The 15956-nt window shown below is 43.4% G+C and overlaps 1 protein-coding gene across 8 annotated transcripts in view; it reads right to left on the minus strand.

Moving 5' to 3' along the window:
• POLQ (DNA polymerase theta) overlaps positions 1-15956 on the minus strand; it is a 321333-nt gene that overhangs the window by 136386 nt on the left and 168991 nt on the right. For all 8 annotated transcript variants that reach the window (XR_004539268.1, XR_004539267.1, XR_004539270.1 and 5 more), the window contains one exon: positions 8887-9130. Coding sequence is in view for 4 of the 8 variants with exons in the window: in XM_033942580.1 (XP_033798471.1) it covers positions 8887-9130 (244 nt within the window). In the remaining 4 variants the exon portion in view is untranslated. The remainder of the gene's footprint in view (positions 1-8886; positions 9131-15956) is intronic.

Genomic DNA, 15956 nt, shown 5'->3' on the forward strand with positions numbered 1-15956 from the left:
GCTCGGCATGGTTTACAGTAATTGGTATAGAAAGAAACTACAATGAAAAGTAGAAGACCTTAGAAAGAGAGGTTTAGAGAGAATTAGTAAATCAATGAGGGAGAGATGATTGCATTTTGGAGAAGAGCCAAGTTTTCAGATGTTTTCGGAAGAGTTGGAGAGAGGACAGGCACCGAAGCAGGGTGGTAAAACTGTTCCAGAGTTCGGTGATCCTGAAGGAGAGGGAAGTCTCTAGTTTTCCTATATGGGATATGCCTTTTAAAGAGGGGAAGGAGAGTTTGAATTTTTGAGTAGATCTGGTGGTGTTGGGATTAGAGGAGTTCCAAGATAGTGGAAAAAGGGGAGGCAGGATACCGTGTAGAGACTTAAAGGTTAGGCAGGCGCATTTGTAGTGAACCCTACATAGAAACATAGAAAATGACGGCAGAAAAGGGCCATAGCCCATCAAGTCTGAACACTCCAACAACCCTCCCCCAATCTACACGCTATCAATCGTCCCCAAGCTGCCCTCCTCTATGCTACCCTCGTAGGGATCCGACGTGGGCATCCCATTTATTCTTAAAATCTTGTATGCTGCTGGCTACGATCACCTGCTCCGAGAGCTCGTTCCAATGGTCCACCACTCTTTCAGTGAAGAAGTACTTCCTGGTATCCCCATGAAATTCCCCCCCCCCTGATTTTCAGCGGATGTCCCCTTGTGGACGAGGGTCCTTTTAGAAGGAAAGCGTCGTCTTCCACCTCTATGCGACCAGTGATGTACTTAAATGTCTCTATCATATCTCCCCTCTCCCTACATTCTTCGAGAGAGTATAGCCACAACTTGTGCAGCATGTCTTCATACGAGAAATCCTTGAGCCCAAGGATCATCCTGGTGGCCATTCGCTGAACCGACTCAACTCTCAGCACATCCTTACGGTAGTGCGGCCTCCAAAATTGCACACAGTACTCCAGATGAGGTCTCACCATGCTTCTGTACAATGGCATAATGACCTCTGGCTTCCGGCTAACAAAGCTTCTACGGATACATCCCAGCAATTGTCTAGCCTTGGATGAAGCCTTCTCCACTTGATTGGCTGATTTCATGTCTCCACTAATGATCACCCTCAAATCCCTCTCTGCTGTAGTCCTGGACAAGGTTTCACCATTCAGTGTGTATGTCCTACACGGATTATTGTTACCAAGGTGCATGACCTTGCATTTTTTCGCATTGAAGCCCAGCTGCCAGGTCGTGGACCAATGTTCCAGTAAAAGCAGGTCTTGCTTCATGCTGTCGGACAAATCATTTTTACTTGCGGTGTCACTCACTGTGTTACATAATTTGGCATCGTCGGTGAATAATGCTATTTTACCTTGAAGCCCCTGAGTCATGTCTCCTATAAATATGTTGAAAAGGATCGGGCCCAAGACTGATCCCTGCAGCACTCCACTGGTCACCCTCAACGTTTTAGAGAGGGTACCGTTAACCAACACCCTCTGAAGTCTCCCACTTAGCCAGTCGCTGACCCATGCAGTTAGGATTACTGGGAGCCAGTGAAGCTTAGACAGAAGCGGGGAGACGTGGTCAAATTTGCTTTTTGCAAAGATTAGTTTAGCCGCAGTGTTCTGGATCCGCTGGAGTCTGTGAAGGCTTTTCTTTGTCAGGCTTAAGTAGATAGAGTTACAGCAATCCAGTCTGGAAAGAATGATGGATTGTACGAGGACAGCAAAGTGATGATGATGGAAGCAGGATCTCACTTTCCTTAGCATGTGAAGATTGAAAAAGCATTTTTTTACTAAGGAATTAAGGTGGTCATTGAAGGACAGTGTGGAATCGATGATGATGCCTAGTACTTTGCATGAGTGTTCAAGATGCAATATGGTGCCAGAGGACAGAAGGATGAGGATGGGTAGCTTATCTAATTTTGGGGCGAGCCAAAGTAGTTTTGTTTTGGTCTCATTTAGTTTCATTTGTACGGTGAGGGCCCAGGATTGGAGGCTCGATATACATGAGGAGATGTTCTCAGAGAGATTGGTGAGGTTAGAGTCGGTCTCGAGGAGGACAAGGATGTCATTGGCATAAGTGTAAAGTGTTTCCAAGGGGGACAATTGGAGGAGTTTCAGGGAGGACATATAAACATTGAAGAGAATCAGGGATAGAGGTGACCCCTGAGGAACTCCACAGATCGGTTTCCATGGGAGGGATGAAGCATCTGTCCCCTCTCTCCACTTCCATTCAGTGTCTGATCCCCTCTTTCTCTCCTCCTCACTTCCTTACTGCATCTGCTCCCCTCTTTCTCTCTCCTCCCCACTTCCATACAGCATCTGCTCCCTTCTCTCTCCCATCTGCACTTCCATCCAGCATAGGATCCCCCTCTACCTTCCCCACTAACATCCAATGTCTACCATTTCTCTTTCTTCATTCACCCCTCTTCCATCAGCATCTGCCCTTTGTCTCTCCCTTCCCTCCCACTTTCATTAGCATCTGCCCCCTTTTTTTCCCTCCAACCTAATTCCATCCAGCATCATTCCCCCTTATGTCATTCTCCTAGGACCTTGAGGCACCTCCCAAGCTGCCGGCTCTGCTTCGGAACAAGTAAGTGATGTCATAGGGAGTGGACCGGCAGCCACGGGGAGGTGCAGCAAGGTGCTTTGATGACTGCGGCAGCCGGCCACTCCCTCCAATGTCACTTACTTCTTCCAGAGCAGAGCCAGCAGTGGCAGTCATCACAGGACTTTGCAGCACCTCTGCACGGCTACTGGTCCACCCCCTCCGACGTCAATTACTTGTTCCAGAGCAGAGTCGGCAGCCATTGGGAGGTGCAGCCTCAAATGATTTTTTCTGAAACCTGTTTGATAAGGGTGTAAAACGTTGGTAGATTTGATGAATTCTGAGATCTGGTTAAACACCAGTTTCTCAGTCATTTTTGCCAGAAACAAGAGATTAGGGGGTGAAGAATTTATGTGCACGACAGAAGAGCGGGACTTGGGTGTGATTGTAAGTGATGATCTTAAGGTGGCCAAACAGGTTGAAAAGGTGACAGCGAAAGCTAAAAGGATGATAGGTTGCATAGGGAGAGGTATGGCCAGTAGGAAAAAGGAGGTATTGATGCCCCTGTATAAGACTTTGGTGAGACCTCATTTAGAATATTGTGTACAATTCTTAAGGCCGCACCTTCAAAAAGATATAAAATGGATGAATTCGGTCCAGAGAAAGGCTACTAAAATAGTATGTGGTCTTCATCATAAGGCATATGGGGACAGACTTAAAGATCTCTTTGGAGATCTCTTTGAATACTTTGGAGGAAAGGCGGGAGAGGGGAGATATGATAGAGACATTTAATTACGTAATGTAAATGCGCTTGAGTCGAGTCTCTTTCCTTTTTTTTTTTTTAATATTCTTTATTCATTTTGAAAACTTAAAGCAAGCGTACAGGAATATATCATTAGTAACAACAATAACACTTGTAATTCTCATATAATTCTACAAACATAATTTCATTTGAAAGGAAACTCTGCAATGAGCTGGCATAGGATGAAGTTAAGAGGTGATAGGCTCAGGAGTAATCTAAGGAAATACTTTTTTACAGAAAGAGTGGTAGATGCATGGAACAGTCTCCCAGAAGAGGTGGTGGAGACACACACTGTCTGAATTCAAAAGGGCCTTGGTTAAGCATGTGGAATCTCTGGGAGAGAGAAAGAGATAATGGTTACTGTGGATGAGCAGACTTTATCTGAAATCATGTTTCTATGAATTTGCCTATCTTTATATTGTATTTTACTTTTGTTCCAGGATACAAGAGGTTAAATGAATAATTACATTTAAAAAAATATGGTTTTGTAAATGTACTAGGCAAAGGATGTGCGTGCAAAGAAGATGTTTTTGGAAAGCTTGGCTACATCAGGCCATTGTATGCTAATGCTATAGAATGATGTCAGGGAAAGTATAAATGTATAGTATTTCAGAGCTTGCCTTTCGGAAAATTTTAACGGGAGAATTTTAACAGGTCTTCTTTTCTCCTCTTGTATACAAAAGAATGCTGTTATATTATTTTTACTTTATATCTTCTAAATAATCTCAAATATTCTGCTCATTAAAGCACATGGAGAGGCACAATAAAAAAAACAAAAAACGTCCAAGTCCCCTTTTGGCCTACGGCACTAAACGTTGAAAGTAGAAGCAGGGAAAATGTCAATTAACAAAAAAAAACGTCCAAAAGGAGGGTTTTTTTGATAATGGCCTGCCTCTACATTCAGCTGTTTAACGCCCAGACCACCACTATGTCTACACTAACAACATATAATCAACCAAAAAAAAAGCCTAAGTCCCAAACACCCAACTAGAGAGTTGCGCGGGGACAGAAATCCCACCCGTCCCCGCCAAAGTCCCATCCGTCCCCGTGAGGATTCCCACCCGTCCCCACCCGTCCCCGCGAGGAATCCCTCCGTCCCCACCCGTCCCCGCGAGGAATCCCCTCCGTCCCCGCGAGGAATCCCCTACATCCCCACCCATCCCTATAAACTACAGAAATAGTTATTTCATTTAATTATGCTACTGAATTAAAGGCTCTGGTAGAAACCCATTTAAAAATAAGCAAAAAGACTTTATTAATTTGGAAATATTAATTGGGAAGAATACATACTTTGTAAACGGGTTTCTACCAGAGCCTCTAATGTTTATAAATTTTTATCAACACAACTAATATACTACTTTATCCTTAAGCAAAAAAAAAAAATGAATTTTTTTCCTACCTTTGTTGCCTGGTTTCTGCTTTCTTCATGTTCTCATTCAATTCCTTCCATCCACTGCCTCTCTTCTCTATGTGTCTTCCATTTGCTCTGTTACTGTGCCTCTCCCATTCTCCCCCCTCCCAAATTGGTCTGGCATCCATCTTTTTCCCTCCGCTCCCCCCATAGTCTGGCACCTCTGTCTTCTTCCCTGCCAGCGTCTTCTCCCCATTCCCTCTTCCCCATTTCCTTTCAGTGTCCTTCTCCCCCACCATCTTCCCCATGTCCTGTCAGGCAGCATCCTTCTCCCCCCTCTGCCTTCCCCATGTCCTTTCAGCATCCTTCTCCCCCCTCTGTCTTCCCCATGTCCTTTCAGAGGCCTTCTCCCCCCCCCCTGTTTTCCCCATGTCCTTTCAGCAGCCTTCTCCACCCCTGTTTTCCCCATGTCCTTTCAGTGGCATTCTCCACCCCTTTGTCATCCCCAGTGCTTTCAGGGTCCTTCTCCCCCCCTCTGTCTTCCCCATGTGCTTTCAGCATCCTTCCCCCCCTCCTCCCGTTTACCCCATGTCCTTTCAGTGTTCTTCTCCACCCCTTTGTCTTCCCCAGTACTTTCAGCGGCCTTCTCCCCCCTTAAGCGTCTTTTCTTCTCCACTCCACCTTTCCTCCCTCCCTTTGTGGCGCTTTCGCACCCGACCGACAACAGAACAGGCCCCGTCGGACAAATCTCCCTGTCCTGTAGCCGCGAATCTAAATTACCTTCTTACAGCAGCTGGAGTAGTGAAGCTGCTGTAAGAGGTAATTTAGATTTGCGGCTACAGGGCAGGGAGATTTGTCGGCCGGGCCTGTTGTCGGTCGATTGGGGGACCTGACCAGCTGTGCACATTCTCCGGGGCTGACCGCCCCCTCCCCCCTCTTTCGTACGCCATTGCCTTCTTCCTACCTGCCCTGCCGCACACAGCCGACCGGAAGTCTTCCTGATGTCATCGCTGACGTCGGAGGAAGGGAGGGCTTTGCTTAAGCAGGTAAGAAGAAGGAGACTACCCTCGCGGTTCGAGTGCACTGCGATCCAACCCCGCAGGAACTCCGCGACCCTCGGAGGCGTCCCCACGGGATCCCCGCGACCCTAGGGGGCGTCCCCACGGGATCCCCATGACCCTAAGGGGCGTTCCCATGGGATCCCCGTGACCCAAAGGGGGAACCCGCGGGATTCCCGTCATCCCCATTCCTGTGCAGCTCTCTACACCCAACACAAGAGCTTTTAGGCGAAGGAGTAGCCAGTCCTTCGCCTAAAAGCTGGATTCTGTAACCAGTGTCTATCAAAAACAACACCGGTTACAGAATCCACCCCCCCCCCCAAAATTGGATCGGGCAGGAGGGAGCCCAAGCCCTCATGCCCCAGCTACCCAACAACGATCCAGGCAGGAGGGAGCCCAAGCCTTCCTGCCCCAGCCCCCCCCCCTGGGATCCCTCCTGCCCATATTTTTGTGGGGGTGGGGGTAGGGGGTTCGCCTGGGCAGGAGGGGTTGGGCTCTCTCCTCCCGGATCGTTTCGCTGGGGTGGGGATCGCCTGGGCAGGAGGGGTTGAGCTCCCTCCTGCCCGGATTGTTGTCGGGCAGGGGGGGAGGGGTGGATCACTGCAGGAGAGATGGCTCATCTCCCCTGTCGTGATAGCGATTCCAAGTGCCGCGTTTGGTGGCACTTGGTGGTATCGCTGTCGCAGCAGGGGCGATGAGCCATCTCTCCTGCCACGATGGTTGCAGTGGAGGGTGGGTAGGTTGCCGGGCCGCTGAGCTGATTACAGCAGCCGCCATCAGCTCAGCGGCTCCTTTTTCAGCACTTATACCTGCTTTGTCTCGTTCTAAGTTAAAACGTATAAGTGCCAACTAGGCAACCTGCCAAAACTTTTGGTTATACCTACTGTATGCCTATGTCTAGGTCAGCCCCCCTCCCACCCTTTTCCCTCCACTAAAAATGCCTCTTTTCACTCTATGCATTTAGAGGCAGAGGAAAAGCCTAAACTAGTTTTAGATATATCTAAAACCAGCTTTGGTTATGGGTACTTGGACAATCAGGTTTTTTGATCATCCAAGTACCATTTAGGCCATTTTTTAGACTTTTTTAATTTTTTGATTATGAGCCCCACAGTGTTTTGTGTCCAATTTATTTTAAGAACCACCAGGATGTAAAGTCTTCCCTTCTGCATAAGAGAGGAATTTCCATCCTGTGGAACTTCTCCTGAACCTGTACCCAGGTAAATAGCAGCCCCCCTGGATATTGGTCCCAATCCTAAATAAACTGCCACAGAGCCAAATAGTCAGCACTCACACCCACTAGCGGAAAAGTCTGGGGTGAGCAATAATCCCAAGGGAACGGTCCCTGAGCCCTGAACTGAGAATGCAGGCTGTCCAATTAGAGCACTTAGAGAATGACACGAGGACAAATTTGTTCCCGTCCCCACAGGAATTCAATTTCCTCGTCCCACCTCCATGAGTTTTGTTGCTGTCCCTGCCCAATTCCTGTAAGCTCTGCCTTAACTGCACAAGCCTCAAACACTTATGATTTTAAAGTGTTTGAGGCTTATGCAGATGAGAATGAAGCTTACAGGAATGAGGCAGGGGCAGGGACAGGGAAAGAACTTGTGGCGAAGGGAAAGGGGACAGGGGAGTTATGATAGAGATGTTTAAATACCTACATAATATAAATGTGCATGAGTCAAGTCTCTTTCATTTGAAAGGAAACTGCAATGAGAGGGCTTAAGATGAAGTTAAGATAGGCTCCGGAGTAATCTGAGGAAATACTTTTTTACAGAAAAGTGGAACAGTCTCCCAGAAGAGGTGGTGGAAACAGAGACTGTGTCTGAATTCAAGAGGGCCTGAGATAGGCACGTGGGATCTCTCGGAGAGAGAAAGAGATAATGGTTACTGTGGATGGGCAGACTAGATGGGCCATTTTGCCTTTATCTGCCGTCATGTTTCTATTTTCTAGGTGCACTGCAAAGCAGCCAACTCCCTGGAAGCAGACTTTGCCCTTAAAGTCATCGATCTCCCGCAGGCAGAACTGTCCCCCAAGGGGATCCTCTGCAGCATGAAAGTATGCAAAGCAACAGAAAAAATACTGACGCTAAAGTAAAAAATAAACATGAGCAGAAAAGACCAGCTCCTACAAGTTTGTAGGAAGATAACTGAAAGTTGGAGGGCAGTCTAGTGGTAAGAGAAAAGGAGCAAAACTATGGAAATGAAGCTTCCTACAAGAGATCTGATGAGATGGGATAGACTACCCGAGTGTTCAGGAATAGAGTGGAGTTGTACAAGAAATAAAATTTACATTTCACTAAAGAATAAGTTATTTTCAGCTTTAAAAAATATAAGGGCTATATCTTTATTTGATATACTGCCTTTCCTTCAGAGATATCAAACCAGTTTACAATACATTGATTGAATGGTAAGCAAATATCTTAAGTAGTTTCTCTATCTGTCTCAGCGGGCTCATAATCTATGGTACCTGGGGCAATGGAGCGTTAAGTGACTTACTCAGGGTCACAAGATACAACCCTGGGATTAAACCTACAACCTCAAGTTGCTGAGCCAGCAGCTCTAACCACTAGACCAGTGTTTTTTAACCTTTTTACACCTATGGACCGGCAGAAATAAAATAATTATTCTGTGGACCGGCATCGGTCCGTGGTCCGGCGGTTGAAGAACACTGGGCTAAGTCGTGGGCCAGACCCTGCCCATCTCTACCCAATCTCCACCCCAGACCCCGCCCCCCATAATAGTACTAATTGCACCTTGCACGTCCCATGCCTCATCTGGAAACCTTTCCTCTGACGTTGCAACGTCAGAGAGAAGGCTTCCGGTTCAGGCGCAGGATGCCCGTAGGAGCCACTGCCCATGGCTTTGTGCATTGAATCAGTTAGGAAGAGGGAGCTGGCTCGAAGATACCGCCGCATCGATCGCACTGTGGACAGGCGGTTGAAGAACACTGTTTTGGGCCTGATGCACATGCTGGCCCTGTGGACCGGCACTGGTCCATGGACCGGTGGTTGAAGAACACTGCACTAGACCATTCCTTTTCCTGTGTAAACTACTAAACATTTGCAAGTTCAAACTGCTGCAGTAGTCATGACTTCTTGTGCATCTTTATTAGAGTCAAGGGCTTAGCTCATGATTTTAGTTTCCTTACCTCTTAAAAGGTACTGAATTCTTTAAAGCAGTTGCCACCTCTGTGATATTTCCTCTAGCAAGCTCAGCTACAGTGATGAAACCAGCATTGTAAAGGGCTCTGGCTCTCTGAGCATTCAGCAGATAAACCCTAACCAAATCACATAATTCCCTCTGGATGCCAAAAGTGAGGCGGCTCTGAAACTGAGAAAGCAACAATTCCATGTTGTGCCAGCCCAAACGCTTGCAGAAAACTGTCACCATGCCTGAAATATAAATGGCATCTTATCAATAATTTGCATTCTATGATAGCCCCAATCTTTACACATAGTTATAAGTGCAAATTTGAGAAACATGAAAAATTAACTTCTAGAGCACTCTGATTTATGTTCATCAATGTAGCAATAGTTCCTACAGAAAGAAAAGTTTCTTACCTCAATAATCTTTTTTCTTGAAGATGTGTCTACTAGTCCTGAATGCTAGCTATGCACCTAAACCCACAAGTTGCTTGCAGAATACTGTCAATCATCTTTGAACTCCGCCTCCTTCCTAGGAAGCTGCTCCTGCCCCCTCAGTATGTACAAAAGCAATCAAGCAGCACTGTAATGACAAACATAACTGGAAGGAGGGAAACAGGGATCCAAGAAAGACTCGAGAAGATTCTCAGTCAGTGTGTCAGGACATACTGGGTGTATTCCCAAAGATTTAACAGTAAGCTTGTGCTTCCCTTAATGACCATATGTTGCAGCAAGCTGGGGAAAGCCAAGAACAGGAGTCAGGTACTTGAAATCTCCTTACCTGGTCCCTCACTTTTGCCACCACCTCTAATTGCAAATATGGCAGGCCAGCCAATCACTCAGCTTTCTGCCCCTACCCCCAGCAAGATTGTATCCGTCTCTCTTAGAAACATGAGGGCAGATAAAGGCTGAATGACTGATCCAGTATGCCCATCCACAACATCCGCTATCTCTTCCTCTCCCTAAGAGATTCCACATGCCTATCCATGCTATCTTGAATTCAGATAGTCTTCATTTTCATCACCACCTCCATTGGGAGACTATTCTACACAACTACCATCCTTTCTGTAAATAAGTATTTTCTTACATTACTCCTTAGCCTATCACCTCTTAACTTCATCCTATATCCTCTTCTGGAATTTTTCTTCATTTGAAAAAGACTCACCACCTGTACATTAACACCATGGAGATATTTAAAAGTCTCTATCATATCCCTTCTCTCCTGTCTTTTCTCCAGAGTATATATAATGTCTCTAAGTCTGTCCTCATATGATTTATGACAAAGAGCACTAACCAATTTTATAGTAACCCACTGAGCTGACTACATCCTATTTATATCTTTTTGAAGGTAGGGTCTCCAATTGCACACAATATTCCAAATGGGGCCTCACCAGAAACTTAAACAACAGCATTATTACTTCCCTTTTCCTACTGGCCATTCCTCTCTTTATGCACCCAAGCATCCTCCTGGCTTTGACCATCACCTTCTCTACCTATTTTGCCACCCTGAGATCATCAGACATAATCACCCCCAAGTCCTGCTCTTCTTCAGCACACAGAAGTACTTCACCTCCTATACTATTCTCCTGGATTTCTGCAGCCCAAGTGCACAACTCTGATTTTTTTAGCATTGAATCTTAGTTGCCAATGGTGTCAGGTCAAAAGCGCGCTGGGACAAAGGCGCACCCAGACAATTGAGTGCAGCGCGCGCCGCCACGGCACTCCCAAAATCCATGTTCCAGATACTGCAGTTATACTATAGATTTGTTTTGGGTGTTTTTTCCTCTATACTGCTTCCTCAGAAAATAGATCCTAACTTTTACAGGGTGTGCCCTCCAAAAAAAGGGGTGTTACACTGGGATGATGACAATGACAAGCAACCAATTCATCCTTTTTGACGATGTGGCCCTCTGGCTCAAATAAACAAGGGTGTGGCAAGCCTTTCCAAAGATAAGTACCCAGTACTGATGCATATAAGATCCTTGTTCAGCTGATGATCTTTCTAGATCACTGCATAAAACATAATCTCTGACGGTGGGCATGGTAAATAAAGGGGTAAATAAACATGTGGATAAAGGTGAAATGGTCAATATCGTGTATCTGGATATTTGAAAGGCATTTGATATAGTAACTCATGAATGACTGCTAAGGAGATTAGAATGTCATAGTATAGAAGGTAATGTCCTATTGTGGATTAAGAACTGGCTAAAAGATAGAAGAAAAAAAAAGAATAGGGTTAAATTGTTAGTACTCTCAATGGAGAAAGGTAGATAGTGAGGTTCCCCAGGGGTCTGTGCTGGGACCACTTTTTTTTTTTCGTACTCACAAAAAATCTAGAAATGAGGATAACTAGTGAAGTAATTAAATTTGCTGATACAAAGTTATTAAATCTCAGAAGGATTGTGAAAAAGATGACCTTACGAGACTGAGCATCCAGATGACATTTACTATGAGCAAGTGTAAAGAGGAACCCAAATTATAGTTACGTGATGCAAGGCTCCACACATTAGGAGTCACCACCCAGGAAAATAATCTATTATTGTTGATGATCCATTGAAACCCTCTGTTCAGTGTGGAATGGAAGCTAAGAAAACCCATAGAATCCTAGGAAGAATTAGGAAAGGAATGGAAAAATGAGAATGCTGTAATGCTTATGTATAGCGAAAAACAATCCTAAATACTGCAACTAGCTAGCAGTGCACTTTAGTGTTAATAGCCCTGAAGATTGAAAGGGCTATGGCCTCAGAATCGGAGCCTACGCATCGCAATAGCAGTCACAGGCTAAGAATAGTCTGCGTAGTATACTCGCTCCTGCTCCAATCATCGGCCAACACCAATGCAAAAATTTTTTTAAAGAATTTTCAAAAGCATATAAATCTACCACCCCATATGTTTATATGAAATAAGTGCAAGCCATAATGTAAAGAAACAAAGACCAAAAAAGCAACTTAGCTTTATAGCTGATTTGTCTTTACAGGAAGTAACAGTCACTAGTGTTCGTATGCCGACGCGGCCAGCGTTTCGCGGAGTTTTATTGTTTTAAGTCATCCGCTGCGTCAGGGCTACTAGGACATTCAAAAAGTCAAGGCTTCAATTACTGCACTTGGTCGCAAAGTGACTAGTGCAGTAATTGAAGCCTTGACTTTTTGAATGTCCTAGTGGCCCTGACGCAGCGGATGACTTAAAACAATAAAACTCCGCGAAACGCTGGCTGCGTCGGCATACGAACACTAGTGACTGTTACTTCCTGTAAAGACAAATCAGCTATAAAGCTAAGTTGCTTTTTTGGTCTTTGTTTCTTTACATTATGGCTTGCACTTATTTCATATAAACATATGGGGTGGTAGATTTATATGCTTTTGAAAATTCTTTAAAAAATTTTTGCATTGGTGTTGGCCGATGATTGGAGCAGGAGCGAGTATACTACGCAGACTATTCTTAGCCTGTGACTGCTATTGCGATGCGTAGGCTCCGATTCTGAGGCCATAGCCCTTTCAATCTTCAGGGCTATTAACACTAAAGTGCACTGCTAGCTAGTTGCAGTATTTAGGATTGTTTTTCATTATATATTTATATACTGCTGGGTAATTAGTTTTAGGTTATATACTAGTACTTTTCCCTTAGATTAAGATGGCACAACATGCTTATGTATAGCACCATGCTGCAATTGCATCTCAAACTGTGCAATTCTGGTTACCATCTCTCAAAAAAGATACAGCAGGATTAGAAAAGGCGCATGAAAATGATAAAGGGGATGGTATGACTTTCCTATGAGGAAAGGCTAAAGTGGCTAGGGCTCTTCAGCTTGGAAAAGAGATGGCTTAGGGGAGATATTATAGAGGTCTATTAAATACTGAAGAGTGGAATGGGTAGATATGAATCGCTTGTTTGCTCTTTCCAAAAGTACTAGGACTAGGGCGTATGCAATGAAGCTACTAGGTAGTAGATTTAAAATTAAATAAACTGGAGAAAATATTTCTTCCCTCAACATGTAATTAAATTCTGGAATTCGTTGCCAGAGAATGTATTGAAAGCAGTTAGCTTAGTAGAGTTTAAAAAAGGTTTGGTTAACTTCATAAAAGAAAAGTCCATAAGCCATTATTAAGATGGACATGGGAAAATCCACTGCATATTTCTAGGATAAGCAGCGTAAAATCTGCATTACTATTTTGTGATCTTGCCCGGTACTTATGACCTGGACTGACTACTTTTAGAAAAACAATACTGGGCTTGTTTGACCTTCAATCTGTCCCATATAGCAATGCTTATGTTCAGGAAGAACATAAGTGACACCATAACAGGTTGTTTTTTTTTTCCATTTATTGAAAAATAATGCAATTAAAAAACATCTAACTTATACAGTTGCATACAAATTAATACATTAATACATTATATATCTTATTTTATAATAAATACTAAGAGTTTCCAAATTATCAATGATATCTAATATATCTCAGCCCTCCCATCCCTCCCGCCCCCTGTGGAAGGATGTGTGCAGGAGATTCATAAAATATAGGAAAAATATTATATATTAAGGATCAATGGGACTATCACTTTGGGAATTAATCCAAGTTTCATATGCACTACAGATAATGTTATAATTCTGTATCTGGTTTCTCCGGAGAGCAGTTAATTTGGACATCTGCTGAATATATTGAACTTTAACCAATAATACTCGTAACACTGGTAGATCTGATTGTTTCCAGGCAAATGCCAGGACAAGTCATCCTGCTGTCATTGTCATACATATCCATTTCTGATGTTTCAAAGGCAGGGCATCTAGCCCCTTATTCAACAGACAGCACTTCATGGTCTTAGGGATCGAAGTATCCACTACTGCCTCAATAAAGGAAATTACTTTATCCTAATAACTCTGTGCTTTAATACAATGCCACCAAATATGATCAAAAGTACCTACTTCTGCACATCCTCTCCAACATTTATCCGATCCATTCTCATACATAGCTCGCAATCGTGCTGGTGTATAATACCAACAAAAAACATCTTGTATCCATTCTCTATCATATTACTAGCTATAGTACCATATAAAAGAGAATGCAATATTTTAGTCCATTCCTTATCAGAATATGATTTTCCTATGATCTTTTCCCAACGACGTCTATATTTAAGATGGGAATGAAGATGTTCCAATTGTGCATTATATAATCTTCTGATGCTTCCTCTCCCACTCTCTATTATCATAGCCTTCCCTAAATCAGACTGTCGAGCAGTAGCTAATTCTTTAAGAACCACTTTTCAAATAAAACAAATCACTTAGTGCAAGACCATATTCTTCTCTCAATAGTTCAAAGGGGACAATTTTCTCATCCTCTATGAATTGGCCTAATGTTTTGAGACCTCTCTTCCCCCAAAGTTGAAAGGTCACTTCAACTTCTCATGGAGTAAAGTTAGGCATATATATAAGAGCTGCCCCCATAAAATAGTTTTTATTTCCATAACATCGCCTTCGTACCTGAATCCACAGATAAAGAGTATATTGTATTACAGGGTTAGACTTCTTAGCTATTGCAGAGAGTTCTGGGAGTTGAAGCCAAGGTATTGACCATAATGGAAGTGCAGCCAATATCTCCTGTTCTATACATACCCAAGATTTTCCCCTATCCCATTTCCAATTCACTAAATATTGTAATTGGGCTGCTTGATAATAGTATTGAAATTGTGGTACTGCCATTCCTCCCAATTTTCTAGGTTGGTACATCATTGCTCGAGAAACCCTTGGAGTTTTATGCTGCCAAATAAAAGTGAACATCTTCCGCTCTAATTGTAAAAACAATTTTTTTGATAAGATGATCGGTAGGGCTGAAAAAGGTATAACAACCTCGGGAGCACCACCGTCTTTATTCTTTGTACTCTGCCCAGCCAGGAGATATTTAGGTGTTTCCATCTCTCAATATCCTGCCATATCGCTTTCAAAAGAGGAGGATAGTTAGCGGCATATAGCAATTCCACATGCTTCGTTAAATTGATCCCCACATATTGTAATGATTCTTGTGCCCATTTAAAAAAATAATTACTAGAAATCCATCCACGATCTAAATCTGACAGAGTAAGATCCAGAATTTCTGACTTTTAGACATATTTATCCGAAATCCTGACATCTGTCCAAAGACTGTAATACCTTCTACTATAGCTTTCAATGAGGTGGAGGGATCCCGTATTGTGAATCCGAAATCCTGACATCTGTTCAAAAACTGTAATAGCTTCTACTATACTTTCTACGAGGTGGAGGGATCCCGTATTGTGAAAAGAATATCGTCTGCAAATAGTATTATTTTTGTCTCCAACCCATCACAACTTATACCTGAAATATTTGGATTTTGTCACACCAATTGTGCAAAAGACTCCATAACTAATGCAAAGAGAACAAGTGGCAAAGCACAACCTTGGCGAGTCCTGCTCCCCAAAGTAAAACATTCAGTATATCCTCCATTGATATTAATTGAAGCTAAAGGAGCCAAATATAACAATTGAAGCCAGTGTAAGATGGTTCCAGATATTACCATCTTTTCTAATACCTGAAATAAATAGGGCCAATAGACCCTATCAAATGCCTTCTCGGCATCAATACCCAGAATGAGAGTTGAATCATTTCCACTACTAGCTTGACACAATATATGACACACTCGGCGGATATTGTCAAAGTCTGACGACCTCGTACGAATCCAGATTGATCATCTACTACTAGATGTGGCATATATGTTTACAAAAATTTTAGCTAAACGTTTGCAAACAGTTTATAATCCACATCTAGTAGTGACATGGGTCTATAAGAGGAACAGGATATCGGATCTTTGCCTGGTTTTAATATCAAAGTTATACCCGCTAAGTGCGAAGACTATGGCAATTTCTGTCTATCTACTAAAGTGTTAAAAAATTGCAACAAAGGGGGGATCAAAATCATTTGAAATGTCTTATAGAATTTAGCAGTAAAGCCCATGTTAATTCTTCCACTGTTATAGGAAGGGAAAGTTCCTAAATTTCTCCAGAAGTGAGACTAGGTAACTGTATAGGATCCAGATAAGCACGGATATCAGCTTATTCCACTATATGTTCA

The sequence above is a fragment of the Geotrypetes seraphini genome, chromosome 4 (genome assembly GCF_902459505.1).
Source record: "Geotrypetes seraphini chromosome 4, aGeoSer1.1, whole genome shotgun sequence".
Lineage (NCBI taxonomy): Eukaryota > Metazoa > Chordata > Amphibia > Gymnophiona > Dermophiidae > Geotrypetes > Geotrypetes seraphini.